The 25,163-nt window shown below is 57.1% G+C and overlaps 5 protein-coding genes across 5 annotated transcripts; 2 read left to right on the top strand and 3 right to left on the bottom strand.

The window, feature by feature from the left end:
* Positions 1-5,593: 5,593 nt before the first annotated feature.
* Positions 5,594-8,902, bottom strand: E0L32_006033 (uncharacterized protein; the record flags this gene model as incomplete). Its single annotated transcript, XM_031140621.1, has 3 exons — positions 5,594-6,366; positions 6,425-6,951; positions 7,500-8,902. The coding sequence occupies 3 exons, from the start codon at positions 8,900-8,902 to the stop codon at positions 5,594-5,596; spliced, it is 2,703 nt and encodes a 900-aa protein (XP_030995273.1).
* Positions 8,903-9,503: 601 nt separating this feature from the next.
* E0L32_006032 (uncharacterized protein) lies at positions 9,504-13,968 on the top strand (the record flags this gene model as incomplete). The annotated part of the gene is made up of 5 exons (XM_031140620.1): positions 9,504-10,317; positions 10,381-10,587; positions 10,661-11,734; positions 12,068-12,138; positions 12,223-13,968. 5 exons carry the CDS (start codon positions 9,504-9,506, stop codon positions 13,966-13,968), a joined length of 3,912 nt encoding a protein of 1,303 aa, XP_030995272.1.
* Positions 13,969-15,902: 1,934 nt separating this feature from the next.
* Positions 15,903-19,355, top strand: E0L32_006031 (uncharacterized protein; the record flags this gene model as incomplete). The annotated part of the gene is made up of 3 exons (XM_031140619.1): positions 15,903-16,062; positions 16,644-17,385; positions 17,459-19,355. The coding sequence occupies 3 exons, from the start codon at positions 15,903-15,905 to the stop codon at positions 19,353-19,355; spliced, it is 2,799 nt and encodes a 932-aa protein (XP_030995271.1).
* Positions 19,356-20,537: 1,182 nt separating this feature from the next.
* Positions 20,538-22,790, bottom strand: E0L32_006030 (uncharacterized protein; the record flags this gene model as incomplete). Its single annotated transcript, XM_031140618.1, has 3 exons — positions 20,538-21,939; positions 21,999-22,084; positions 22,143-22,790. The coding sequence occupies 3 exons, from the start codon at positions 22,788-22,790 to the stop codon at positions 20,538-20,540; spliced, it is 2,136 nt and encodes a 711-aa protein (XP_030995270.1).
* A 50-nt stretch (positions 22,791-22,840) lies between these two features.
* On the bottom strand, positions 22,841-23,338 carry E0L32_006029 (uncharacterized protein; the record flags this gene model as incomplete). The annotated part of the gene is made up of 1 exon (XM_031140617.1): positions 22,841-23,338. One exon carries the CDS (start codon positions 23,336-23,338, stop codon positions 22,841-22,843), a length of 498 nt encoding a protein of 165 aa, XP_030995269.1.
* Positions 23,339-25,163: the final 1,825 nt, after the last annotated feature.

Below are 25,163 nucleotides of genomic sequence, written 5' to 3'. Positions count from 1 at the left end.
TGACAAGCAGCAACGCAGCAAGCCGCAGGCAATAGCAGCAGCAGGATGGCTTGATCCGAATCGATGAATTTGGAGCAATGGGGATCGAGCAAGTCCCTGGGTGCCCGACTGTTTGCTCCTACTGGGCTGAGAGTCTGGATTGCTTGCATGCCCGGAAGCTGCTCGCCATCACCCATGAATGCCCGGTTCAAAAAACCACACGATGCAGCGCGCGTGGTCAGATAGATGCATATCCACCGCAAAGGTAGATGGGATCTATCGTCTGCCATGCATCCGTCGATGAAAGTGTACGTGTCTGTGGGTGCGCGTGTGTGTGCCCGGGCCATCCATCTCCTTGGTCCTCAACGGTCGTCGTCCACCTCTCATCTTCGGCGTGAGGCTACTCTCCTGAGTGCTCAACTTTACCCAACCCACCATCATCGGCGGCGGCGTTGCGGCGGTGAGCCGGCAAGCAAGCCTGTCTGCTCTCAAGTTCTGCCCGGTGGCTGTCTCGCGCACCGCTTCCTTGCTACACTTGACGAAAATAGAGTCTGTGACGATGGATGATGTCTTTGTCCTCGCCCATCCCCGGAAGTCTCTGACGCGTAAGGACCTTGCAGACAAGCCACAGCAACAGGCAAACTCTGAATTGCGACATGATCCTGGCCTGCCCTGTCCAGGATTCTGCACGCCTGTGACACCGGGGAACTACGGGTTCGCACCTAAACTGACGTCGAGCATGGCCAATACGACCAGGGCCGACGACGATCCCGCGGACAAACTGTCAACAGCCCATGCCAATCCTTGCTTGTTCCTCTATTTCACACGCACCTAGCAAGTGAGCAAGACATCGTTAGGCGAGAATGCCACCCAAGCCCGGCCACCTCGATGCGATATGCGAGAGGCGACGAAAAGGCAACAGATCGGATCTGGCAACCCCCCCTTTCTCGGTCGGCTAGGTCGTCGGTCACCACTGTGCTTGGGTTGCCCCTGAAGCCATATTGCGATAATGGGATGGATGCTAATGCCCGAAACAGCAATGTCTTAGCACCTGGGGCCCGAGGTTTAGCTGCCGTTAGCTTCCCACCTCCAGTGGCCTGGTGGGTGGTGGGCGACAGTCCAGCCGGTGTGAATGCGTTGTGGGATGGGTGTGTATGTGTGAGCTGTCCCGGCATGATTGCCCTCCCTCCATCATCTCCATCTCCATCTCCATCGCCTAACCCAACCCACGAATCGAGCGACCACCACCACCAGGGCCCTACAGAACCATAAACGTCAGAAAAAGCAACGGCACGACGAGGGTGGGGAGCTAGGGAAACGCAGAAAAAGCAAAACACAAGAGACACTCATGCGGCTGCCCAGCACAAACGTCGTCATCCAGTCACAGACGTGCAGCAACCACCTTCTCACAGACATGCATCCCTGCCCGGCCGGGCAAGCCACACTGCACACACGAGACGACCTCTGACCTCATTCGCTGGGGTGTGTATGCGTGCGTCCCGAACCAGGGACATTCCGACCTATCAATACCGGTGTGGTGTGGGCAGCCTGCCACCATCGTCATCGCCCATTCGGTGACAACTCTCTGTCCCTCTTGTTTCTCGCATTGCACCCGCTACTGCAGTTTCCGCAGCTCGTTCACACCAGACACGCCAGACACACGACACACCCCAGTGGGACCAGCTGTAAAGTGAGCACGCATCTCGATTGGGCCTTGTCGAGATGGAGCCGCCACGCTTCTCTGGCTGGCTGAGCTTCCTCACGGGCACCCTAGCCCGGACAATTCTCAGGCAATCATCCAGGACAGGGCCAGCAAACACGGGTACCCACCTGCAACCTGCAACCTGCAACCTTTCGACGCATCCCAAGACTTCGTACTTTATCCTGAATCTGATTAGCGGCATGCATGCTCTCAACAGCCAACGAACGGCGCACGCACGCGCGCAACGACGCCTACGACGCCTACGACGATGACGAGACTAGCGAATGGACTTCCTTCCTTCCTGCTTCCCCGGTAGGCAGCATGTGCCATGCCATGGGCTTCCGGACGAAGTACTCCAGCTGCTGAGCTGCTTTGGCTAGCACCTAACGATGCAGCAAGAGACGAAGGAGAATAGCCTGGTGTTTGGCACTAATGTCAACCCAGGCCTTATTATCCACCCTGGTCCCTCAGCCAAAGGAACGATACCATCCCCCAACCTTAAGTGCTAGCTCCCCCGCTCAGCTTGATTGGCTGCCGGCGTCCAGCACAGAGTGAGGCGAGTTCGCCCTGTTCTAGGTCGAGTGGCTGCGGACAGCCCGCTCGTCTGCTGTCGCAGACCGCGTGGGTCGGCCTCCACCCCCTGGGCCAACTAACTCACACATGCCATGCGAGACTCCCTCCAGTGGTCGGTCCTCGAACAAGTTACCTTCGTGGACCTGCGCTAAAAACTGGCCAAGCGTGAAGGCAACTAACAAGTTAGTGGGCGGTCGCGACGACACGCTTCTGCCCGCGCCGCCCGTGATGGCTCCATCACTTAAACTCGGCCTCTTGGCTCGGAAATCTGGTCCTTGTACGGGTACGGCGGTAGGTACCAGACACAGGTCTGAGACCTGCGGCAAAACCTGTCGAATGCTTGGGTCGCCCGCGTCCCCTCTGGCTGAATGCCCGACCGACCGACCTCCAACCCGTGACACTCTCTCCTCATATTACTACCCCAGGAATCTTACATGCTGATTGCTGCGTGCTTGCTTGCTGTTGTTACCTCAGCCTGCCAACATCTGCCGGGCGTCTGCATTCTTTCTTCCCATTCATCAATGGCACAATGCGCTGTAAGACGCGCATCGCAGCGCTGTGCATCGCCCGGTCGGGCATATGGATGCGCCACGGGGGTTCGCAGCAATCCTTGCGTACTTTCTGCTCGGTCACGCTCGTGTCTGGCTGTCTTGGGAGACACTGTTTCATTCCTTTCCTTTCCTCCTCTGGCTGGCGATGATGGTCACTCCATTATCCCCCATTCGGCTGGTCCTTTTTGAATCATTCGAGATCTTGCAGACCCCATGACCTCTTGCTTTGTAGTAAATTACCGAGTCCGCGCTTGGCAACGACTCACAGCGATGCTTGTAATTTCGAAAAGAGTTCCAATTGCACACTAGGTAGGTACTGTGTACGTAGCTTGCCTTTCTTCAAACAGAACAAATGTCCACTCTCTGGGCTGATACCCCACTGTAGAAAATTGAAAATTACCCGTTTGCGGTGTACGGATCGCCGGCATTTCCGGGGGTGGGAGCGAGAGGAGCATGGATGGATCCAGTCAGCCTCTCGCTTCTCTCGACGCGAAACAGATGATCTCGATAACGAGATCTAACTAGCTCTCTCTCTCTCTCTCTCTCTCTCTCTCTTGCTGTCCTGCGAGTGGCTTCTTCGTGCCGAAATGCCACGGGACGATCCTCTCTCTGCTTGTAGTTAGCTCTTCACCGACTTCCGGTCGGTCGTGTAGTTTTGTCGGGCATTGCTATCCTCGTGACCTAGACGTCCGTCGGCCACTTACCCTGTCTGTCCTGACCGCTCTCGCTCCTTCTTCGGAAGTTTCCCATTACGAGGATGAACCCCCAGTCCAAAACTTAAACTTCGAGTTACAAAACATCGTCAAGGGGGAACGGGAAATACCTTTGCACGGACCAGATCACACCGGCACTACCCACCCCCCTGGGCGCGGCTGGCTGCGGCACCCCGTCCACGTATCGTTCACTGCTGCTACTGCGTCGCGCAAATTAATCCGATGTGACGCTCTGGGGCCATCCATTACAGGTACCGCTGTGCAAAAGAGATGTACAACGCTGAGTGATGGTCCCGTGGTGCGGCCTCCTACTGGCTTCACCGCACTTCCTCATTAGCCACACAGAGCTCTTTGGGGCGGGGGAGGGAGGAGGGGAATGCTACCCAATCCCTTCTTTTGTGCTTGTGCATAGACCTCTGGGTCGGTGAGGACTGGCTGGCTGGGCGGCGAGGTCCATCCAAACGAGGCTTGGGTACGGTCTCTTGCATCCGATGGTAGTGTGTGCAACGCATTCTGGCTTTGCGTCTGGTGAGGTTGGCCCATAGCTTTACGGAGGAGGTCAATGATCATCTCGTGGCCGTTAGGATGGCGGTGAAGTTTCCCGCTGTTGTACTAACACGACGAAGGATGAGGACCGCTTTGAACATGGGACTGGGATACTCTCAACACTGGTGCGAGATGAGCCAGGCTGGAGCATAACATGAGATACAAGATATGCCACGATCGAATACTAGAAGGCTTTTGAATGATGGCATTCAAAATCATGGGTGTTGAGTTCGCCACAGTAGATTTACGCAACATCCAAATCCAGATCCAGTGGTGAACTGGACATTCTCGACTCCCTCTACACCGACGACGTCGAGACGAGCAAGAGCAATGGCAAAGGCAAAGGCAAGGTTGTCCATGACAGCGTCCCTTCTGTATCCAGGCATCTAGACTCACTCCGCGTTGGTCAAAGGACGACGACGAGCTACAACTCTACTTCCTACACAGCCACGATACATGACTTGTCCCCTTTCACTCCCCATGCCATGCATCTACACAGCCTCACCAGACCAGAGCACGTTTCACTTCACCGCCTGCCCAGCCGCAATGTCGATCTAGTGCTGCTGTTGCTCCGTGGCTACTGCCTCTGCCTCTACATTGGTGGCCTTCTCCCTGCGAGCATCCTCGCTATTCCCTTCCTCGTCGGGTGCGGTCGTACAGCCCGTTGCCGAAGCCGCTATCACTTGAGGCATTGCGTGACGGGTACAGTGGGATGCAGACGCACGCCAGTGCCACGTTGCCGCCTGGTCCCTTCTTCCCCAGCCCTTTCGAGAATGGGCAACATGACGTCGTTACCCCCGGTGTAGGAGGTTCAGACGAAGGGCGATCTCATACATCGATGGCTTCAGCCAGTGCGCGCTGGCTGTGTCATTTTGACAAAGTCGGGATATGACTGACCTGGCTCGAAGGGAGGAGGCATTCTTTCCTAATGTCCCATGTCAACTTTTAGCCTCGTTGTCTGAGCATGAAGCAGGTTTAAAGTGCAAGTCGAGGGCCTACGCCTGCACCCCCTAGTCAAGCACATGATGGTCGCAAGGACGGAGTGGATGATTTTGTACAACTTGTTGAATATGCTGAACTCGATGCCCTTGAGGTCGAATTAATCTATGAATCATAAAGTAATGAGTGTTATGTTCGCAGAACAAATATGATGCAAGCCAGTGGCTCATATGTCGAACAAGTGCAGTTTTAGACTAACACTTTGTTCCTAGGTTAGTTAGCAGACCCTATCTCCTAAGGACTTAAAACATTGAGCCCATAGAGTCTCTGGGACACGAGTATTGTGTTTAATGTGTCTCTTCAGCTGTGTCTAATCTACAGTGTAAATCGGCTCCTACCTGACAAGCTAACCGAGCACCAATCTATTACTGAACAGACAGGAGGCAGCAATATCTTGAACTACTTCTTCCTCCTCGCGATCATGACAGTGGAGATTCCAACAAAGATGTAAATTCAGGCAAGGCCACATATGTCAATGTTGATCACTAGTTGCGATATCCTATACTAAATATCGACACGTGCGAATAGGGTCAATGAGCCCTTAGGCTTTTCCGATATGCTGGCAAAGCCCATCTCGTCAACCAATCCGCCTCCAGCACCTTCTTGATATTTGGCCGCTCGCTAGGCCTCCATGACAACATCCACCGCAGCAGCCTGAACAGGGCATCCCTCTCGTCCTCGCCGATCGTCTCCATCCCCTTAGCCTGTCGCGGGTTTTGCACCCACTGCTCGAATCGTCTTTCCCAGGACCATACATCAGACGCATTGCTGAGGGGGTTTCCTGCATCGTCATACCACTTGGCTCGCTTCTCCCATGCCGCCCACCATTCGGGCGGCATTGGACCTTGAAGCTCCACCTGCTGGGCCGTGATCTCGTCTTCCCGTACCATAAACAAGCCATCGATGAGCGACCTGTGGGCTAGGAGCTCGAAGACTACACAGCCTAGGCTCCATATGTCAGAGGCGAGTGTGAGGGGCGTTATGGGCTCAAAATATGCTTCCGGCGGGCGATATACAAGTGGTGTATACGACACCGTCCGAGACTGATCGCTGGGTCGGAAAGCGACCCCCAAGTCGCCTAGCACGAGCTTCGCCTCGCTCAGTGTAAGTCTATTGCTTTGTGTGCCGAGCCACATTGCCGGCACTACGTAGGAAGGAACTCCGGGATTCTTCGGTGCTGCTATGGTGCCGAGGCAAATTGCTGGCTCTCGTTCGGGCTCTCCATACTGCGTATATAGTTGCTGTATTGATAGCTTGTCGAGAGGCGAGGGTAGTCGTAAGAAGATATTGCCAAGATGAAGATCTAGGGTATGAGTATCAGCTGGCTTGTTGGTGTCCGAGCCGATCACCGGGTTGCTCACCTCCATGGGCGTAACCCTTTGAGTGGACGAGGGATACGGCTAACACTAGTTGCGCGGCAAGAGATCTAGCAACATCAAGCTGGAATAAGGAGCTACCAGACGCCTCTCTCGCGTCCTGCAAGCTACCCCGTGCCGGAACAGTCACGAGGCACTGATGATTGCCATTGGGGCCACTTATATCAAAGTGATCCAGAACGTTTGGAATCAGCGACCGCTCATGTTCCGAGTAGCCTACAGCGCTTTCTGTAAGCCTAGAAAGAATATCAATTTCGGTGCGACTCGCATCCGCCGTGCCGACCTTGATGGCGACATATTTTGATGTCTCCTCATTGATGGCAAGCCATACCGTGGAGAACGTGCCATGGCCGAGCTTGTGCACAACACGATATCGTCTATCAAGGCGATCGTCGATGTGAATCGGATGATAGCCACCGGGTCGATAGTCACTCAGACTTTCTGCTCCGTCGACATGTTCGTACTCAACAGGCGCAGCAGGCTTGGTCGAGTGAGGTTGCTGAGAGCAGAGGCTGGATCCTGGCCCCCAGGCCCGGCGAAAGCAAGGGCTCAAAGAGCAGACCCTTGTGGTTGTGGTTGCCGCGCGCCACGAAACGTTCCGACTCAATAAGAGATCGTTCATCCGCCGCACATGAAATCTCATGGCTCTTTCTGGCGGTGCTGAAGTGGATTGAAAGAAATGTTGTTTCTACGCTGGGAGCACGTGTAGTGGCCACATCAGCCCATAGCAAGCGGACATTTTGGTGGGTCTGCTGTCCACGGCATGTATGGTGAAACTCCTCTTGTGCAAAGCCTGAAGGATGCATCGCACCTCGGGCCCGTAACACTAAATCTGGCCATTGCCAAAGATGCCGAGAGTCTCTTTATAAGGAGTCCTAACCGTTGCGGATAGTAGACAAAGAAACAGCCTAAGGATAACCCGATTTTGCTGTTGCGATTTGATAAATGGCTACGCTACTCTTGCATTCAGTAAACAAGTCATTCTAGGCCCATCCTCAGCAACTGGTTGCCAAACTCAACCAGATAATAGTCTCCGTAAACTAGCCCATGATCGGCATACCTCTTCATTGCATGTTGATTGTTATTCGCCGTACCGTGTTTCAATATGGCCTCATAATGCTCCCCGGGCACTGCATCTCTCGACTCAAACACCCCGTCTGCAGTGCTTGCCAGAGTAGCCTTCTCCGATGCCAGAGCAAAGTTCAGCAGATCCCTCACAATGTCGACCGCACTGGTACGGAACCGCAGGGCAAGCTTGTCGTGGCCCAAAGCGAGCAGCGCCTGGGAGATAATGAGCATGCCATTTGCAGCGATGGCTCCCGCCGAGGAATCTCGTGGACAGGACCCGGACTCCCTATCCGGGGCATCAAAGTCCCAGAGCGGCACACATCGACCACCGTGGTGCTTGGCAGGAGCACTATCGACAGTCGTCTCCTGGCCGGTCTCGGCGTCGACCATGGGTGGGCAGGACTCGAGCCGGCAGAGAAAGTATTCTGCCATACCGGCAGACGCCTGCAGGAACTTGACGTCCTTGGTCCACATGTAGGTCTGCGCGTAGCCCAGGATGCCCCAGGCCTGGCCGCGCGCCCATGTCGACGTGTCGCTGTCCCCCTGCGCCGTGAAGGCGCGCTTGATGCTGCCGTCCTTCGGGTCGAGGTTGACGACGTGGTGAGACGAGTACCACTGGCCTTTGTACGCGAGTGGCGAGGTCACCCTGGTCGGCTCGGGCCTCAGGTGGGTGCGGAGGAGGGTGGTGGCGTGGGCCACGGCGATGTCGTGCAGGCGCTGGTCGGCGCAGTGCTTTGAAGCGTAGAAGAGCAGGTCTAAGTTACACATGCTGTCGATGATGACGATCAGATTGTCGTCCATGTCTGTGATCTGCACGTTCTTCTGGATGCGGGCGTCCCAGCTGCGGATCGCGCGGGCGGCGGGGATGAATCTCGAGGCGAGACTGTTGGCTGCGCGCTGGATTGACTCCAGGCTCTTGGTATTGGCAGTGAGTTCCCAGTCCAGGCGCAGGGCAGGCATGATGATGAAGCCGACGTCGTGGGTATCTGTGCGGCTGGCCATGTCGTGCAATGGCGCTGCCCAGGTTTTGCACAAGCTGCCGAATTCTGAGCGCAGGTTGGCCATTTGCTTCCCGTCTTCGGAGTTGTTGGAGGAGATCTTGATGGACTTGGGATATCTGTGAAGTCTCTCTATGATGTTGTAGAGCGTGCCAGGGAAGAAGCCACAAGTCCAGAACTTGGGTTCGCGCATGGTGTAATCCCCGCCGCCTGATGCGTCACTTGTCACGTATTCGGGGAACCCTGTGAGGTTACACGAGCCATCGTCTGCCTTTTCCGCTTTCCTCGCCGTCCGGTGGACTTTGGCGATGATGTTTTCGGCGTAGAGCTCCTGGAGGTTGGCGCCCAGCCTCATCCGAGGGTAGAGCTCTGTGGCATCGTCTTTGAATGGAGACATCGCCAATAGCCTCTGGTTGGATGTATGCTGTTGCAGGGAGAGTGAGATATTTGGCGACTCTGAGATCTTTCGAGTTTCGTTGGGCTGCAACGAGTTGTTGGGTGCGGCGCACGGCTGGACAACCAAACCCTATGTGGAGGCAGGGGCAAGGAGGATGAGAGATGCCAAAAGCAGCTTACGCAAACGGGCGGAACAATTATAAATAGGCTCAAAATGATGCACGTCCAAGACGTAATACTTGATACCATCCCATAATGCGCGGCGTGAGTCCACTTTGCTTTCCCAGTTCACCACCCGAAAGGGGGACATAGCCCGGTTTCCGGTCCAACTCGTCCGACGCCCGACGCACCACTACGCCCAACCGCCCCGGCCACAATACCGAACCGCCTCCGTTTCGCCGTTCACGAAACTATACCCTCCCCGCATCGTGGGGCGACACCGGAGGCTCATCCCGCCATCCCGACATCTTCGTCCGACCCTGAACTACATCTTTTGATAGTGTTCTATCCTGGGGCGTGGAGTTGGTTAATTACTCTAACCTTCTCATTGCCAAACAGTTTACACCAGCCCATCAGGCGCAAATCATACAAGGACAGAAAGCATGAAATCTCTCAACGCCTTCTGCGACAACGCCTTCCGGACCCGGTCCGACCTGGTCGCCGCGGGCTTGGCTCTCGTGGCCCCATTGGAGCAGTACCGTTCCCCCGGCAAGGCGCGCATCATGCTCGCCACAGCCAACGGCGCGGCCTTTAGCGAGGAGGCGGCGCAGCTCGAGGGCTTCGCGAGGCCGCTCTGGCTGATCGGCTCTCTGCACTCGGCGGCCTCGGTGCGGTCTGGCACGCTTGAGGCGTTCTCGGCCGAGGTGGCGCTGCGGACCGAGACGTGGATCACGGGCCTGCGGAACGGCGTGGACCCGAGCTCGCCCGAGTACTGGGGCGATCTGCATGACCTGGACCAGCGCATGGTGGAGATGGAGTCGATCGCGTACACGCTGCTCTTCGCGCCCGAGACCTTTGGCTTTGCCGACGACGAGGTGGCGCGGGGAAACCTGGTGCGGTGGCTGCTGCAGATCAACTCGAAGGAGGTGCACCAGAACAACTGGCGGTGGTTCCGGATCTTTGTGAACCTGGCCCTGACGCGGGTCCTCGGCGTGCCGCTGGAGCGGGTCCGGGCCGTCATGGACGCCGACTTCGCCATGCTCGACTCGTTCTACCTCGGCGACGGGTGGAACAGCGACGGGCCGTGGGACGAGGAGAGGAGGCAGGTCGACTACTACTCGGGCAGCTTTGCCATCCAGTTTGCGCAGCTTCTCTACGTGAAGCTGGCGCCGGACTTTGATCCTGCGAGGACGGAGCGGTACAGGGCGCAGGCTGCTGATTTCGCGGCTGCGTACTGGAGATATTTTGATACCAATGGTGAGGTTGATGCTTGCAGCGACTTTCGCATGACTAGAAGCTAATACAACAGTGTTCCGTCAGGCGCTTCAATACCCTTTGGACGGAGTCTGACGTATAGATTCGCCATGGGTGCGTTCTGGGCTGCTGCCGGGTTAGCAGAGGTGAAGTTGCCCGCGCCGATGGACAGGCCTGGCGCAGTCAAGGGCATGTTGATGCGGCACCTTCGGTGGTGGGCCCAGAAGCGGGACATGTTTAACATTGACGGATCGTTGAGCATTGGGTTTGCCTGTAAGAAGAACCGACTGCTTTCATCTCGCGCACACTTCGCTTCGAGCTCCCTGTGCTGACTCTTGACTCTTAGATCACACTATGAACTCGGCGGAGGACTACAACTCTCCGCAGTCAGTCTACTGGTGCCTCAAATCGATGGTCATCGTCGCGGCAGCAGAAGACGCACCCTTCTGGAGCAGCGATGAGATTGCTCATCCTCTCAAGCAGACGCCCCCGCAATCCTCTATCCCTATCCTCCTCAAACACCCCAGACAGATACTCTGCAGCACCCCCGAGCACCACTTCCTACTATCGCTAGGACAGACTGCCAAGAGGATCCACAGGGCGGGCCAGGCCAAGTACAACAAGTTCTCGTACTCGTCGGCGTTCACTTTCAACGTGGCGGCGGGCGAGTTTCTCAGCCAGCTCGGCGTCGACAACACGCTGGGGCTCAGTTGGGATGGTGGCGAGACATGGAGGGCCTTCCAGCAACCGACAGAGCTCGCCTCAGGGTCTGCCAGGTTGGGCGAAGAGACAGTGCCGACGCTGTGCGGCACTTGGAGGCCGGATATCCTGCTTGACCTCACGATTCGCACAACCCTGATCCCACCTGTGCGCAGGTTTCCCGGGTGGCATTTCAGAGTGCACGAAGTGCGCTTTTCCCGACCGCAGCAGCAGATTCCTGCGTTCCACCAACTACGGTTTGTCGATGGGGGTTTCCCGGTTGCGGTCGAGACTTTGCGGGGGACGACAGTCTATGAGCTGCCCAAAGGACCGGCCACGGCATTTACAGAGCAAGGGTGGGGAGAAGAGGTTTCCGCCGCCCTTGTGACTACTCGATCTGGTTCCAGCGGTGTGCTAGACCTCACCGAAGACTTTTTGAGGGTGGTGCAGGGCAAGCCTCAGAATGCGGATGTGAAGAGCAATGGCACAATCGTGAGGCAGCATGCCAACACCAACCTCGTTGAGCAGCGAACGGTCGTTCCATGTATGCAGCACATCGTCAGTGTCCCGGAGTGGACTGGGTCAAGAGAAGAGCCCAGGACGTACGTCTTTGTCACGGGCGTATTCGGCATTCCGGCGGCTGTCGAGGATAGTCGGGTTGCGAATGCTCCTGAGCTTTGGCAGACGAAGCCTACACTAGAGGATCTACAGTTTGAGCGAAGTTAGTTACATAGCGAGTAGAGAAGCTAATTCAATAATTCATTCTGTATTTTCCTTGGTGATTTCCGGAATTTGGTGAGGGCTGTGTTGAAGGGAGGGACTGAGTGATGACATAATCTGGGCATCCTTCGGGAAGTGGTGACAAGTCAATTGTGCCGATAAGATTGAAGCCACCTCACCGATAACTGATAAGCAGCAACATTGCCTCCCGGGCCATCCCACACTCGCTTCGCTGTCATCTAATGATCCAAGCGACAACTCTCTGGCTCATCCCACACACACAATAGAGATGATATCGACGGCACGATGCGGCGCATAGAACTGGTTCTGCTAGCCCTGCTGCAGCTCGCTGGAGCTAGGCAGCCCGGTTTCAGCATCCACGATGACATCCTAGCATACCCCCAGGTTCGTGCCTACCGCGCGCGCGCCCCCATCTCCGTTCACTTGCGATATGGCTCATGCTGACGAGATGATTGCCTCTCAAAACAGTTTGAAGTAGTCTTCTCCGAGTCCTACATATCCGAGAGCGACGCGCAATCCCTCCTCGAGCGCGCCACCGAGCCGCACGCGACCTACGCGGCCGACGTCTCGCAGACGGACCTCACGAGCCAGATCCGCGAGTCCACGACGGCCGACGGCCATGTGACTGGGGGCGGCGGCGGCGACAGCGGCGCACCGGGCAACTACGGCGACGCGGCGGGCGACGGCAGCGCGCAGGTCTCGGAGACGTACCAGGTGATGAACGTGCCGCCCTCGAAATACCTGTGCACGATCCCCGTGCTGGCCCCCCCGAGCCCGCCGAACCAGACGGCGACGGAGCTGGCGCGGGCGGAGGAGGCGCGCGAGCTGAGCCGGGCGTCGGCGCGCGGGTGGGAGCTCATGACGGGCCTCGAGGGCGAGTGCCTGTACTACACTTCGGGGTGGTGGAGCTACAGCTTCTGCTACGGCAGGGAGGTGGTGCAGTTCCACGCGCTGCCGAGCCCGATCCGGGGCGCGGTGCCGGTGCGGGACCCGCACACGCTCGACTACGTGCTCGGCCGGACCGGGCGGCCGCACTCGCAGCCGGCCCACCGCGAGGGGTCGGCCGAGTACAACCAGGACTTACAACAGCAGCAGCAGCAGCAGCAGCAGCAGCAGCAGCAGCAGCAGCAGCAGAGGAGGCCGGCGGGCGCGGCGGCGGCGGCGCCGCCCCACACAGAGTTACAGGTCAAGGGCGACCAGAGGTACCTGGTGCAGCGGCTGGGGGAGGGCACGGTGTGCGACCTGACGGGTAGGGACCGGACGATCGAGATCCAGTACCACTGCAACCCGGGGGCGGCGGGCGACCGGATCGGCTGGATCAAGGAGGTCACGACGTGCACGTACCTCATGATGGTGCAGACGCCGCGGCTATGCGAGGACGTGGCGTTCAGGCCGCCCAAGCCGGCGCGGGCGCACCCCATCAGCTGCCGGCTGATCGTCGGCACGGAGGCCGAGGCGGCGGCGTGGCACCGGATGAAGACGCTCGAGGCCGAGGCGGCGATGCTCGGCCAGCAGGGCGAGCAGGGCGAACATCAACAGCAGCAGCACGAGGAGGAGGGAGGCGTTCCGGCGTCGAGAGACTACAAGGGCATCACGATCGGCGGGGTCATGATCGGCAGCCAGCAGCGGATCGGGGTGGGCGAGGACGGCGCGCCGGCGGTGCACCTCAAGCCGCCGCGCGGGTTCGCGTCGGCGGCCAAGCTGGCTGGCGCGGCGGGTAACAACGACAACAACAACAACAGGCAGGTGGAGGTGGTGCTGGCGCGGGCGTGGAGCAAGGCCGAGGGCGGCAGGGTCGAGTTCAAGACGGACGAGGAGCTGCAGCGGCTGGACCTGAACCCCGAGACGATCGAGCAGCTGCGGGAGGAGCTCAAGGCGCTCGCGGGCGACAAGGGCTGGAAGCTCGAGATCGTCGAGGTGCCGGGCCAGCAGGCGGAGATCCGGGGCATCGTGGAGACGGACGAGGACGATCCGGACTTGGCGGGAGGGGCGCAGGTACAGGAAGGGAAGGGGCAGGGACAGGGACAGGGACTGGGACAGGCTGGTGGTGAGGAGGGCGGTGGTGCCAAGGCGAAGAAGGCCAAGGGGAAGGCCAAGGGGAGCAATAACAATCGACAGCAGCAACAGCAGCAGCAGCAGAAGCAGCAGCAGCAGGATGAGGGTGACGATGACGACGCTGGCAGCGAGGAGAAGTTCTTCAAGGAGGAGCTCTGACGGAAGGCGCAGTACTAGAACAGTGTTTTGATACGTCGATACCAGCATATATACAGGCGATTCTTACGTAGTTGTGCATGAGGGCTTGATGCACGATGGATGCAGTGAGTCACGCGATATCCTGACTTTTTGTGCAGGGTGAGGCGAAGTTGCCGTGCAGCTGCTGTGAAGTACAAGCAGTTCGGTCTGACCTAAGCGGCGGATGTACAATGCATTCAATTGCATTTTTGACTGGCATTGCCATCCATCCATCCACAAGTAGTATTCGATCATGCGGCAGCAAGAACGCAACGCTGATTAATGACCACGCGGAAAATGCACCTCTTGTTTTGTTTTTTTCTTTTTATCGTACAGGCATGTTCCTTGCAATGCCGAACTGCAGAAGCGGCTGGTCCGGGTGTCACGGGAGTCGTTCGGGACGGGCGTTTGCCAGTTGCGTCAAAATGGATCATGTGAAAGCTTGCCTGTCCAGGTGTGGAGGCGTTGCGAGACGGCGACGGCAGGATGGGGGATGGGCAGATGACGTACGTAGTGCAGCTGTACCTTCGGTCTGTCCATCCCCCTCCTTTCCATCGGCTCGAGATGGATGGCGCTGCATGCCCGTTAGCCCCGAGAGGAGGGTGGGTTAACTAGTTCAATGCTGCAAAGGAGTCAATTGCTAAAGAGAGGAAAAGTCGGCGGAGAAAGGTAGAGGGACTGGAACATGGGGGACTCGTCTCGGGACTGGTCTGGCGGGGACTGACAGCAGACAGCAGACAGCAGGCATTGTGTAAGAGATGTCTTGTCGTGTCTTGTCGTGTCCTGTCCCCGTCCGAGTCGGCTCATGAGAACGAGACGAGACGAGAGGAGAGGAGAGGAGAGGAGAGAGAGAGCAGCAAGCTGGCAAGCACATCCCCAGAAAAGGCTAATTCAAAGCCCTGCCCTCCCCGCCCCTGATGGACGGCTCGAGATTGTTCTGTTTTCTGTCTCAACGGCGATCCGCGCCACGCACCCACTCGCACGGGCATCAAGCTAGCTACAGGTAACATCCACACAGCTTCCAATTCCTCCATCCACCTAACGTTGCTGCAAGCACAGCTCACCGCAGCTCACAGCTCACAGCTCTCCTGGTGGTGCAGCTGTTGCCGATGCGCTGCTGCTGCACCGCTGCACCGCTGCACCCTGGATCCCGACACCCAGCAGCAGCCCACACCCTCTCCTCCGTCCTCCGTCCTCCATCCATGTCCCATGTCCCACGTCCCATTTCCCTCCTCCATCGTCACCAGATCAGAGCAGCAGCGGTAGGTAGCTCCTTCCTTGGCCCGCCCACGCCTGGCTGCTTTCTGCCTAGCTGGCTAGCTCCTGCCTCTTTTCCCCAGATCTGCTCCATCATGGCCCCTTCCCCGCATTTCCCTCTTTGAGGCGGCGTCACTCGGACCCCACCCGCCACCCAGAAAACACACCACACAGCACCACACAGCGTGCTCAGAGTGGAGGGGGCTCGACGAAAGAGGCGACGAGCTCCAGCGGAGCTGGTGACCAAGGATAGATAGCTTCCTTTCTCCTCTTCCTCCCCCCCCCCCCTCCCTCCGAGCTACGTGCTGGATCCTCCTCCTTCAGCTCCATGAACTCCATTGACTACCTGGGTAACTCGACTCGAAGCTCGAAGTGGGTGCCGGCTCTTTTCTTCTCTGCCCAAAAACCTGTCGTGATCGCTTATATTCTCGCTTAAACCACCACCAGCCTTCCCACTTTCCCAATTTTTCCCACCGCAAACGTGCGACATACACACACGCTCCGAGGCCAGTCTCGTCCTCATGTCGAAGCGGCCCGTCCCCGATCGGTGATCAGTGAGTTTTGTGAGAGACAGAGCTAGCTCCTCGCCTCTCCTCTCCTCTCCCACCCCCCACCCACCCACCCACGCCGCCGGATGCCGAAGCAGCGGCCTACCTGAGATGGATCCTCCGGACTTCCGGACCGCCTCCAACACCAACACCGCCGCCGCCGCCAGTGGCACCACCTCGCCCGTCGCCGCCAGGTCCAGGACCCCGAGCATCAGCGGCACCCCTGCCGACGCCCAGAAGCGCACCGTCTGCGACCACTGCCGCCGCCGGAGTATGTTTACTGTCATCCGTCATCTGCCATCTCCTTTCCCCCTGTCTTGTTCTCTCTTGCTCTGGTGTTATTCCTCGAAAGAATGGTTGCTTGCTTGCTTGCTTGCTTGCTTGCTTTGGGGTGGCACTTTGTTTTACATCAGCTCAACACCGTTGTGTGGTGTCAGTCCGTGTCTCTTCTCCTGTCTCACTTCTCCAAACACGACACCTCCGCAACAGACCATCAATATCTCCAAACCCCCCACTTTCCTGCGCAGCATGCTAACATGATCTGCCACGCGCCTCCGTAGGGATCCGCTGCGACGGCCAATTCCCCTGCCAGCAGTGCCTCAACGCCTCGCTGACCTGTAAGAGGGAGCATGTCCCGAGGAAACGTGGGCCCAAGCGGGGGCATGGCCGGGTGATCAACGAGCTCCGCGCCCGCGACGCCTTTGAGGGATTCAAAGGGAGCAGGGAGAGCAGCGCAGAGTAGTAAGTCTTCTCTCTCCCTCTCCTTTACCTTCCTCTGTCTCTCTCTCTCCCCGTCCATCTCCCTCTATCCTCCTCCGGCACCGTGCAATACATACATCACATATACGCAAGACGGAACGACAAAGGCTCACGCGCTCCTCTCTTTCTTTTCCCCCTTATCCAGCAAAAGCCTCGATGGCGGCACCGACGAGAGCTCCCACTCGGCCGCGCCGTCTGCCGCGCCCTCCGTCCCCTCCACCCCGCCTCCGGTCGACATCTCCTGGACCAAGATCTCGTCGGACCCGCGGCACGCCCCCTCGGAGCCCCGCAGCGTCTTCACCTCGGATCAGTACCAGCCCACGAGCCGCAGCTACCTGCACCTCGTTCCGCGCTGCCTCGACCTCTACTACGAGCACGTCTACCCCATCATGCCCCTGCTCTACATGCCCGCCGCCCGCGAGATGATCCACCGCGGCGGGCCCGGCACCGGCGCCCTGACCCCCTCGGAGAAGAACCTCGTCTACGCGCTCTGCGCCCTGACAGCCCTGCACATGTCCGGCCAGAGCATGCCGCCGCCCGCGCCGCAGTCGTCGTGGGAGGCCGTCGGCCGCTTCTTCCTCGACCAGTGCATCTCGGTGCGCCACTCGTACGACTTCTTCGACGACGCGTCGCTCGGGGCCGTCATCTCGTCCTTCTGGCTGTCCACGTCCTTCTTCGAGATCAACCAGTCGCGCAAGTCGTGGCTATACCTGCGCGAGGCACTGGCGCTGGCGCTCGACCTCGGCCTGCACGACGACGCCACGTATGTCGGGCTCGGGCCGGAGGAGAAGCTGTGCCGGCAGAGGGTGTTTTGGCAGCTCTTTGTCACGGAGAGGTTTGTTCTCTTTTCTGTTCTGTTTGTCTGTCTCGTCTGTGTAGTATGATGAGCTGATAGGCGGTGATGATAGATCCTTCGCCATCCTTCGGAACAAGACGATCACGTTTAAAAAGACGCCGTCCTTACCGACGACGCGACACCCCTACGAGTCACCAGAGATACACGCCGGCTTCCTCCAACTGATATCCTCCTACGTCCCTCTTGACGAGTCCTTCGTAACAGCATGGAACGAGGGTTCCGATCCTCACGTATCAGCCACGACATACCTCACCCTACAGAACCTCCTCGCCATCCCGCCGAGCTTCGTCCACGGCTCCCGACCCTCCACACCATCCACCGAAAGCACACCGCGATATCCGCCGTCAGAAGTCATCTCACCCACCACGATCCCCGCCACGACGGCCAACCACAACCACAACCATAACCACAGTCGACAACAACACCCGCAAACAGACCACGACCAGAGCAACCAGAGCCAGCCCGAGCCGACGGCCATCCAAAAGGCAGACCTTCTCATCACCCAGCAGTGGCTCCGCCTCATCGTCTGGCAGTCCTCCTTCCGCCAGGGCCTGCTCTCCTGGGCCGCGCCCCACGAGTCCATGCACTTTGCCTTCCCGCTCGCCATCGCCCGCCGCACCGCCTCCGTCCTGCAGTCCCTGCCGCCCTCGGCCGTCGAGGTCCACGGCATGGGCATCTTTGAGAAGATCTTCGAGATCGGCACCTGGTGCATCAACGTCCTCGGCGCCTGCGACGCGGCCGGCACGTCGGCGCACCACCACGCGGCCGTCCCGCCCGCCCCCGGCGGGCTGCGCATGGATTTCGTCGGTGGTGGTGCCGGAGTGGGGACGGACCTGGGTCTGCTCGGCGGCGCGGGGTCGGGGGACAGGAAGGGCGCGACGATCGACCCCCTCGAGTTCTTTGTCAAGACGCTCAGCGCGAGCCCCAACAGCCGCACGCAGTTCGCCGAGCGGCTGCTCATGTTTGCCGGCGAGCGGCCCGGCGGGATGCGCATGAGCTTGTCGCCGGGGTTGTCGAGCGCTGTACCTCTACCCGGGCCTCACATTCCCATGCCGGCGGCGGCGGCGTCGGGACACGCGTTCTCGCCGCTGGGTAGTAGTGGCGGCGGCGGCGGCGGCGGTGCAGCGCAGCAGCAGCCGCTTCCCTCACCAGCATCGGAGGTGGCCCCACACTCACACCCGCACCCGCACCCGCACCCGCCGCGGCGCCAGCACACCTGGAGCACGGGCGGCGTGAGCAGCAACGCGGGCAGCGTCATCGGCGAGTACATTGGCGGCGGCGGCGGTATCAACGGCAGCAGCAACGCGGCGGACGACGACCTCGAGAGCGAGGCAGCGCGCAGCACGGGCGTCATCAGCCGCAACCCCAGCGACGTCAGCCTGCACAGCGGCGGGCTGGCGCTGCTGCACCACCCGCTGTCTGGGTTCGGCGGCGGGGGGCTGGCGCCGCTCACGCCTGCTATGGTCAAGCAGGAGCCGCTTTCTTCTGGCGGTGATGGAGGGGGGGATGATCTTGGGGTTATGATGATGGGTGGTGGTCATCATGGTCATGGTGGAAATGGTGGGAGGGGAGTGGGAGTGGGGATGGGAATAGGAGGAGTGGCGCAGATGCCGCCTCCTGCGTGGAGACCTGCTAGTTCGGGGCATCATCACGGTGGCAGCGGGAGCGGGAGCTGGGGAGGCAGTGGTGGTGGTGGTGGAGGGGGGTTGTCGCCTGGCGGTGGCGGGTTCGGCGGGGAGATGCACGGGACTGTCCGGGGGCCGCCGGGGCAGGAGTATACCTTTGGCGGCGCGGGGGAGAGCAACGGGACGACGCCGAGGATACTGGGCAACGGGCATGTCGGTGGGGAGCAGCAGCAGCAGCAGCAGCAGCAGCATGTTCAGCATAGCACTGGCGCATATCATGGTCATGGTCATGGTGGGAATCTGGATCACACTGGGATTTGGTGATTTGGGTGGTGTGCGGGGGCGGATTGTTTTGTTTTTGAACGGTAGGGAAAGGAAAGGATAGGAAAGGAATGGATAGGAAGGGGGCTGGGTTGGTTGGTTTGCTTGGTTTGGTTGGTTTGGGACTTGGTTATGGTTTGTGTTTCCGGGGTCTGGTGATTGGTTGGATTGCTTTTTTTGGTGGTGGTCTTTTGGATATTGCGACTCTCTTGTGTTTCGAGATGTTACTACCTAGTACTACTACTATATATAGTTTGATGGGTTTAATGAGTGAATCGATGATGAATACGAAGTAGAGCATCTCGTGTCTGTAGGAGCAAGTCTAGTCCGTCTCCGTCTGTGTCGGTTGCAGAGCGTTTTCCCTCGGGCTTGCTTCGGCTCTGATCATCATCGCATGCACCCACATCAACCCCATAGTGCTACACATCAAGACCATAACCGGGCCCGCGCAGAGCAGCGCCCTGTGCGACGGCGAGAGTCGGCCGAACAAGGGGATAAGGACACCCAAGTACTTTTTGATCACAACCACCATTGTCAGCATCAAGGCCCCACTAAATCCTATCAACCCTGGTCCCCAGCCTGGTCGAGAACGGAAATCACATGCTGCCCGAGAAACAGGCCTCGAGCAAGGGGACTGACGATGAGGAACTGGAAGTGGCCGCCGGAGCCGGCGTGCAAGGGGGTTGGTGATGTTGGGGAGCCAGGCTGGGATTGCCGAGAGGGCGGTCAGGGAGAGGGAGATTGGAGGGCTGGGGGGGGTTTGTGGGATGGGGATGGGGATGGGGATGGTATGTTTGGGTGAGTTGGGTGGATGGATTGCGGAAAGGGTAAAACCGGTCGTGGATAGTTGGTTGAGTTGTGCCGTCGTCCTGTCTTGGAGGAGGTGCTGAATCTAGTTATGTGGTGAGAGAGTCTCGGAGCATGTGACACTGTCAGAGTTCATTCTGGCTGCGTTTGTTCTCTCCTGGCAGACTGCCTTGTAGCCTTACCTTAGATACGGCACCGCCCATGATACTCTGTATATCACCAAGATTTTATTGTTTCAGATACAGACCCGTTTGAAGTACCAATACCATCGCAATGCTCTAGGGCAACCAGCTGAATTCCCAGTTTCAAGCCCGGTTGAATAAGTGTTTTAGAACTCCCAAAATGACCAGAATCCATACCACGGTACAAATTAAAAGATCAAGCCTCCAGTGCATCAAAAAATGCTTCATCGTCATCGGACTCCCCCCCATCACCCCTTTCATCTTGGTCCGAACCATTTTCTGCATCGCTTGTCCTTCCATCTTCATCCTCGACAGGGTCCTCTCCCTCATCTGACTCTTGATCTTCCTCGCTCCATGCACCATCCTCTTCGTCAGACTCCCAGAAGTCGCTCTGCTCCTCCCACCACGCTTTGCGGACAGACCATGTCTCGAGATCGACATCCCCAAACTCACCCTCTGGGACGATTTGATCCGTATGCCAGGGCATCCGCTCTGAATCCCAGTTTTCACTTGGCATCCATCGATCTGCCTTGAGCCACTCTTGGAAATCTCGAATCCACAGTTTGATCCTCTGATGCGAACCATCCGCCGTGAAACGTTCCTGCGCGTCAAGAAACAACTGTCTCTCCCAGTTTCTTTCGCGAATTTCCACGATGAGTTCTGCAGCTCCTATGACCTCGTGGATCTGAATAGGAATGTATGGGGAACCTTGATAATCATACTCGCACTCGAATTTCAGTATATCGAGGGGCGAGTCGCCGTCCCCATCTCCTATGTCAGGGTCGATTCCGTCCCAATGGCTAGCCGCAAGCTCTCGAATACACTTGCCCGCATGGCTGTCAATGAGGAGGTGTAGAACGCTAAGACCAAAACTATCGGCTTTGTCGAACCTAGACCCGAAGCTAGCCAAGGCCCTTGCAACATCAACATTGTCCAATCGGATGGCGTTCATCAATGGGGTGTCACCCCACTTATCGATTGCGTTGAGATCCGCACTTGCCTGATGAAGGGCGCGTATGTTGTCCTCGGTCCAACCCCTGCCAGAAATGGTACGCGCGATCACATGAAGTGGTGTTTCCTGGAGGTCAGATGAAGCGTTTGGGTTTGCTCCAGAATCTAGTAGTTGTCGAATTGAGTTTGAACTCGACCAGGCCGCGTGATGAAGAGCCGTCCAATTGCCACTATCGCCAGCATGAATATCAGCTCCCTTTGAGATGAGCTCCTGTATGATTTCTTCATTGCCAAAGATACATGCAAGCATTAGTGGCGTCAATGCTTGTCGTCGATTCGGAAGGTTGACGTTACTGCCCCGGTTAAGAAGTTGCCGTACCGCTTCGGTATCCTGGATTTGGATAGCGAGAAAAAGGGGCGAAGAGCCCGAAATGAAGTCTGGTGTGTCGATCGCATGCGGCTCTTCACTGATTGCACGCTCGAGCGAGATTGGGGCAAGACCGATGAGACTTTTGTGTATGAGCGTATAACCAGGTTCATGGTCATCCATCACCTTCTGGACTGCATCCGCCCATGATTCTGGCATATAAGACCCATCTCCTTTTTGGTGGCGTGTGAGGGTTGGAAGCATGTTGCTAAAGGCAGATCTGTCATGCGATTCAAATCAGAAACAAACGCACGTATGTAGGCATCGGCATAAACTCACTCTCCGCGCATGTTGGACATGGTTATATCAAACCCACTTTCAAGCAAAATACTAGCACTCTGCGTAGCAAAAGTCCCAACACAACGCTAGCATTTTTGTTTCAGCGAGTTGAGCCTTGAGGGGATGGACGTTCTGGATGCTTACCAACAGCCAAGGGTTCCCAAAATCATCGACATCGCTCGGTAAGAGTTTCCCGTTAGAAATCAGGCCTCGAATGATGTCACCCCGGTCGTACTCCAGGAGGAAGGCCATATTGGGGGGCGTGTTCACCCTTGGGACCTTTAGATGCAAAGACGCGCCAGTGCCGGTAAGGCTGCACCATGCCATGCTTATGTGCATCGCCCTCGACAACGCCCATCGGGGGAAAAGGTACTGCACCCTGATTGCGGCGGCCGAGTTCGAGTTACACAGCGGACTATTGCATGGTCGACTGTCCAGTACTGGGAAGCTGTTGTACTGGATGAACAAAGAACCCACGACCGGTTGGAGCCACTTCGGCCATGTCTTGTCTGTAATCCGGTGGCACTGGCATCTGCAAAACCGCTCACACTTTGACCGTGCAGTTGCGGATATTTCCACAAATGCGCTCGCATCGCTTTCTGGTGCCGCACGTCCAGGCGACATGAGTCCTCGTGGGTTGCTGGGAGTAGATGTTCCGATTGGAGTGAGCCCCTCGTTTGTGAGCACCTTTCCTTCCTTCTGCTCGCGGCTGGTGCCGTACCAACCGATTTCGTGAGGCTTGCTATGAAACTCGACCTTTCTTTCAGTGAGAGCGAGAAGCATAGTGTCCATTTTGAGATTGATCTCGACCAGTGATTGGGTGTGACGAAAACTAGTTAGAATCATATTAGCTGACCCTCCCTGCAGGTTTGGTCGATAGAAATGGGGGTAACTTGCTTCTGAGCCGGTGAAACCGCTGCCATAAAGGCAGTCAACTCCTGCTGATTCTTACGACACTGATCTCGAAGGGCGTAGAGTTCTGGTCGTTCCCTATGCCACGCCTGCTTTGAGATCTTCTTTTGGCCGAGTTTTTTCAACCCGTCTTTTGAGCGCAGAAGCTTCGCGGCCGATGCCTCGAACTGGTTTACGTTTTGGCTCAGTGACAGACAGATTCTGTCCAAGCCCGGCCGGTATCTCTGGAGGGTCGCATCGCTGTAGATGTCTTCAATCACCTGTTTATTCACCTCTATGGCCATCCGCAGCGTCTCGAACTCATTGAGCAGGTCGCAGAACTCGAGGGGCGCATTCGCCATAGACCTCAGGATGGCGATACCTTTGCCGATGGCACCCGCAGCCTGGGCGAAGGCGATGCCACCGGCTACGAGGGAGACAGGATCCATGTCGGATTTCGGCGTGCAGTGCGCGCGCGCGCGCGTGGTGATAATGGCGCTGTAGGTGTCCAAGAGGCGTACGAGGTTAAGCGGTGGATATTGCAGACTTTTCACGCATTTGGAATTCACAGAAGAGGGTGAAAAATCAAGGACTGGGCGATCAGGCTCAACCATGCGCTGCCCGCCTCACTTTATATCCCCCACCACCACCACCACCAATGCAAGGCGGTTGAGGCAGTGCTCGCGAGGCTGAATCCGGAGGGGCAGCGTGGGACACGTGTTTGCGCATGGCTGACCTGCATTTTCGTCCCCAATCAGAGGCATGCCGCCCGCACCACCAACACTCGGTGATAACCCCATGCAGGAAAGCCCATAGTCAAGCCCCGAGGGTTGCCTGCAAGACCGACGCTTGTGACTGGTCGGGAATGGGGGATATAAAGTGAGGCGGGCAGCGCATGGCGGAGCTGATCGCATTGCAAGAAGCTTTTTGTGTTGTATGTGACCCAATATTTCTAGTAGACCAATGCCAAACCTATCATCCAAGAGAGACGAGATTACGAGATGCCAAGATCGTTCTTTTTCTCGCAGGCTACCTAGAGCGAAGACCTGCACGTCCGGTCCAACTCGACCCGAGTCGAGTATCTACAGCGCAGCACCCAGGCACGTGCATGGAGTGAGCATTGGCAGCTGAGATGCTTGGTCCGGGACTCCCGCAAGGCTTGGGTCTCGACTCCCTGGAGTATGTAACACTGCTAGTTGGAGTGCTTTCAGGCTGTGCTGTTATCTCTGGGATGACTGCCTCGTAGCCTGAACTAGATACAGCACCAAGTGATGGTCAGATTAGTTGACAGACTGCTAACAGAAGTACTTGACTATCTATCAAGCCTATCAGATTTAGGTAGTGGGATAGCCCTTCTGAGTCCTAGGGCAAGGATGTGATAAGGATATTGATTGTTAAGATTGAGGTAGCTCCTGATGAACTTCTGTCAATCAGACATCCACTTAAGCACCACTAACTATATATCATTTTGTCTGTATTGGTTCTAGTACAGGCTCGCTTAAAACAACAATGCTATAGTAATACTCTAGGGTGATGAATTAGATTCCTATTTTATAAATAAAACAAGCAAGCCTCTGGCGTGCTTAGAAAGAAAATCCTCAGATAGGACATATGAAATGAATATGGTGTTTCATCACGAGAAGACTGGCCATGAGATGAGAGGAGATACCTTGAGTCTTCATAGTTCGTTCGACCCCCACAGGTCTTCATGCGTATGTATGTCTATCAATGTTCTCGAAAACATAACCAGAGCAAAGTGGTTGCCTATTTTACTTGTTTTTCTGATTGTAGGTGGTAGTGAGCCGTAAGGAAAGTGTACTTGGTGTTTGCTGGGAAGACATTGTTGCACGAGCTGATAAGACGCCTTCCTTGTTGATTGCAAGAGATGCAAAGCTTTTCTCGGCCGTAAATAGTGAGTAGGAAAGACTGTTTGCTTGCAGAATCTTGTGTGGAGACTTGCCTTATCTAACCGCTGGCTTGTACGAGCCATATGAAACTCGATTGTGATGATTGTCTCGCTGGACAATAGCAAGCTTGGCTTGGTTTACTTGGGTGAGACGAAGCTAGGCCAGACAGAAGACTCGTTTAGATACCAGCAAAGGGCAAAAAGCTCAAATCAAATGAACAATCAAGGAGATATGCAACCCAAGCCCCTGTTGCAATCACCATTCTCTAGAGGGCAATGTCGTGGTCCTCACAGAGACAATAGTTTAGGCCGAGATGAACGGGCTGATAGAGGGGAATCTGATGACAATAAAGTACTTTAACATACTC

Source organism: Thyridium curvatum (assembly GCF_004353045.1).
Source record: "Thyridium curvatum strain D216 chromosome Unknown NODE_33_length_396248_cov_80.180210, whole genome shotgun sequence".
Lineage (NCBI taxonomy): Eukaryota > Fungi > Ascomycota > Sordariomycetes > Thyridiales > Thyridiaceae > Thyridium > Thyridium curvatum.
The sequence above is the reverse complement of the archived record's forward strand: the minus strand, read 5'-3'. Positions and strand labels throughout refer to the sequence as shown.